This window comes from Penaeus vannamei, chromosome 29, assembly GCF_042767895.1.
Source record: "Penaeus vannamei isolate JL-2024 chromosome 29, ASM4276789v1, whole genome shotgun sequence".
NCBI classification, from domain to species: Eukaryota; Metazoa; Arthropoda; class Malacostraca; order Decapoda; family Penaeidae; genus Penaeus; species Penaeus vannamei.
In genome coordinates this window covers 23,350,227-23,352,726 of record NC_091577.1, presented here as the reverse complement: position 1 = coordinate 23,352,726, position 2,500 = coordinate 23,350,227, and the positions used below count along the sequence as shown (strand labels likewise).

Here is a 2,500-nt window from a genome sequence, read left to right as displayed (position 1 = left end):
TTTCATCAAGAAACTCATGTCAAACCCAGCCTGATGATTTCACACAGAAGATTTCCAGGGACCTGTCATTTGAAGGAAAATCTGGAGATCCACTGGAGGAAAGAACAAAAATCTCTCCACAGGAAACTGGTATTGTAGATCAAGAAAAGCAATGTACTACTTCACCAGCTATTATGACACCAGTAACACGAGACATACCACTTGAGACTGCAACAGAAGGAACTATGACAGAATCAACAGTAACATCAGGGATTTCACGTATTGAAGATTCGTCAGAAGATCAAGAACCAGAAAAAGTAATGATATCTGAGGCTAAAATGACCAAAGAAAAATCTTCAGATCTTATTCCTGATGGAGAATTAGAAGCTATATCAAGGAATTCGTCAAGTCGATCTCAACGTGATGAATTTTCACTGAAGAGGTCCAAGAACCTATCAGTTGAGGAAGGATCAGGATATCCAGTAGAGAAGAGACTAAAGGTCTGTCTGCAGGAAACTGATACAGCAGAGAAGGGAGAGGAAGATATAATGACACCAGTAACACAAGACATACTGATCGATATTGCATCAGAAATGATCAGTGAAAAATCTGCTACAACTGAGGAACCACAGAACACACCTCAGACTCTTTCGTCTCAACCTGAGGAACAGCAAACTGCATTCTCTGCAGATGAGGAACAGCAAACTGCATTCTCTGCAGATGAGGAACAGCAAACTGCATTCTCTGCAGATGCTAAAAATGAAAAACCTAAAACTGCGGTTTTCAGAAGTCCGTCATCAACAACACTGAATTCTCAGACACCAGCAAAGGACTATTTTGGTAGGGATGACAAATGTTCAATTTGTGGAAAAAGTAACTGTCCTTTAGATCCCAAAAGGACTTCGAAAATGTCCTCTATGTCTTTGCCCCCAAAATCACTTGCTAGAAAGAGGAAATCTTCAGTGAAGTCAAAGTTATCGAAAGTTAATGTCAAGAAGATGAAGAGAATAAACACTCCATCCAAAATCTGCATTAATACCAGAAGTGTAACAAGTAAATTAGTTAAACGCATCGCTAACCATTCATCACTTCACATCTTTAAGTTAAAGGTAATGTGAATGTGTAGCAAGTAGATGTAAATGCTCTTATATTAGATATTTTATGCCTTAGGACTTCACAATACCTATGAAGGTTTAACAAATCATTACTTTTTAGGCTGAGCTCTTCAAGGCAGTGGAAAATGGAGACTTGGCAAGAATGCAGGAACTGATTCAAGACACAGGAGCAGCTGTGAGGAGAAGCAAGACCAGATGCACACTCCTTCATGCCGCAGCGTCTCACAACCAAGCGGATGTGGTGATGTTTCTGCTGAAATTGATCAGTCCCAATATTACCAACAAGGAGGGACAGACTCCAGCTCACGTGGCCGCTGAAAAGGGTCACACGCAAGTGCTGAAACTTTTAATGAGTGACCCTGACTTCGATGCCGACAAACGGGATAATCGCCAGAACTCAGTAAAATCGCTGGTAATTATCAGTCACGGAACTGTAAACATTAACAGAAAGTTATTTACATGAGGCTGTGGTGTGTATTTACTTCTGTAGAAATTACATTTCTAAGAGTTTCTTTTGGAATTTACAGCTTGGTAGCCACTTGTTCAAGGCAGTTTTGGAAGGAAGCAAGAGAGAAGCAGAAAGACTGTTGGCAGTTGGTGCAGACCCAGACAGTCACGGCGGAAAGCTGGTGGATGGACTGTTGGCACGAGAGCTTGGAGTGACAACGCCTCGCCTGCTGGCCAATGCCCTGAACATGGATTCGATTGCGGCAATGTTTGCTAAGGTATTTTGTGATATATTATAAATGAAAGAAAACGCCATTTTAATTGCCGAGTATATCACATTATGGGACTCGAAAATTCTTATTCCTTTCAAATATTCCAGAAAACAAGAAATGTCAACAAAGAAACTGTTCTCACAAGTTCACCGACATCAGCAGTTTTAAACGCATCAGAACTTAAAGTGAGTAAATACTCTTTGGAGCTTTGGGTTTAGTTTGATATAATGAAAAAGTTATTCGTTTGAAAACGTAAATTAGTTTCAGATAACCATATTTTACCTAACTTCAAATGCCATTAAATTCTAGGTCTCTACACGACAGTTCAATGTGAGACAGGCAACAACTATTCAAGGAGGTGCTGATGTGTACAAGATGGACAAGGAGGCACGAGGCTTCGTTCGCTTCTTTAACTTCAGTTGTTTCAAGGACAGATCCGACCTGAACCTCCAGCAACTCGACTACGATGCTCGCACAATGTCAGATGTATTTGATAAGATGGAATACATGTGTAAAACACACTCGTCACTCACGGCTCAGCAGACTAAGGAAGTTCTGAAGAATATTAGGAACGCAGATGTGCTGACGGACGTCGGATGTGCTATATTTGTCATATCTGGCTATGGTGTAAATGGCGGAAAGATTCTTACATCTGACATGCAGTGTGTCGACACAGACTACATTCTG

General features: G+C 40.7%; 1 protein-coding gene across 1 annotated transcript in view; it reads left to right on the top strand.

The window, feature by feature from the left end:
* The window catches only part of LOC113812617 (uncharacterized), a 4,088-nt gene that overhangs the window by 1,060 nt on the left and 528 nt on the right, over positions 1 to 2,500 (top strand). The window contains exons 2-6 of the mRNA XM_027364527.2: positions 1 to 1,088; positions 1,195 to 1,506; positions 1,622 to 1,819; positions 1,921 to 1,998; positions 2,123 to 2,500. The exon at positions 1 to 1,088 is cut by the window's left edge and continues 546 nt beyond it; the exon at positions 2,123 to 2,500 is cut by the window's right edge and continues 528 nt beyond it. Coding sequence (XP_027220328.2) covers positions 1 to 1,088; positions 1,195 to 1,506; positions 1,622 to 1,819; positions 1,921 to 1,998; positions 2,123 to 2,500 — 2,054 coding nt within the window. The remainder of the gene's footprint in view (positions 1,089 to 1,194; positions 1,507 to 1,621; positions 1,820 to 1,920; positions 1,999 to 2,122) is intronic.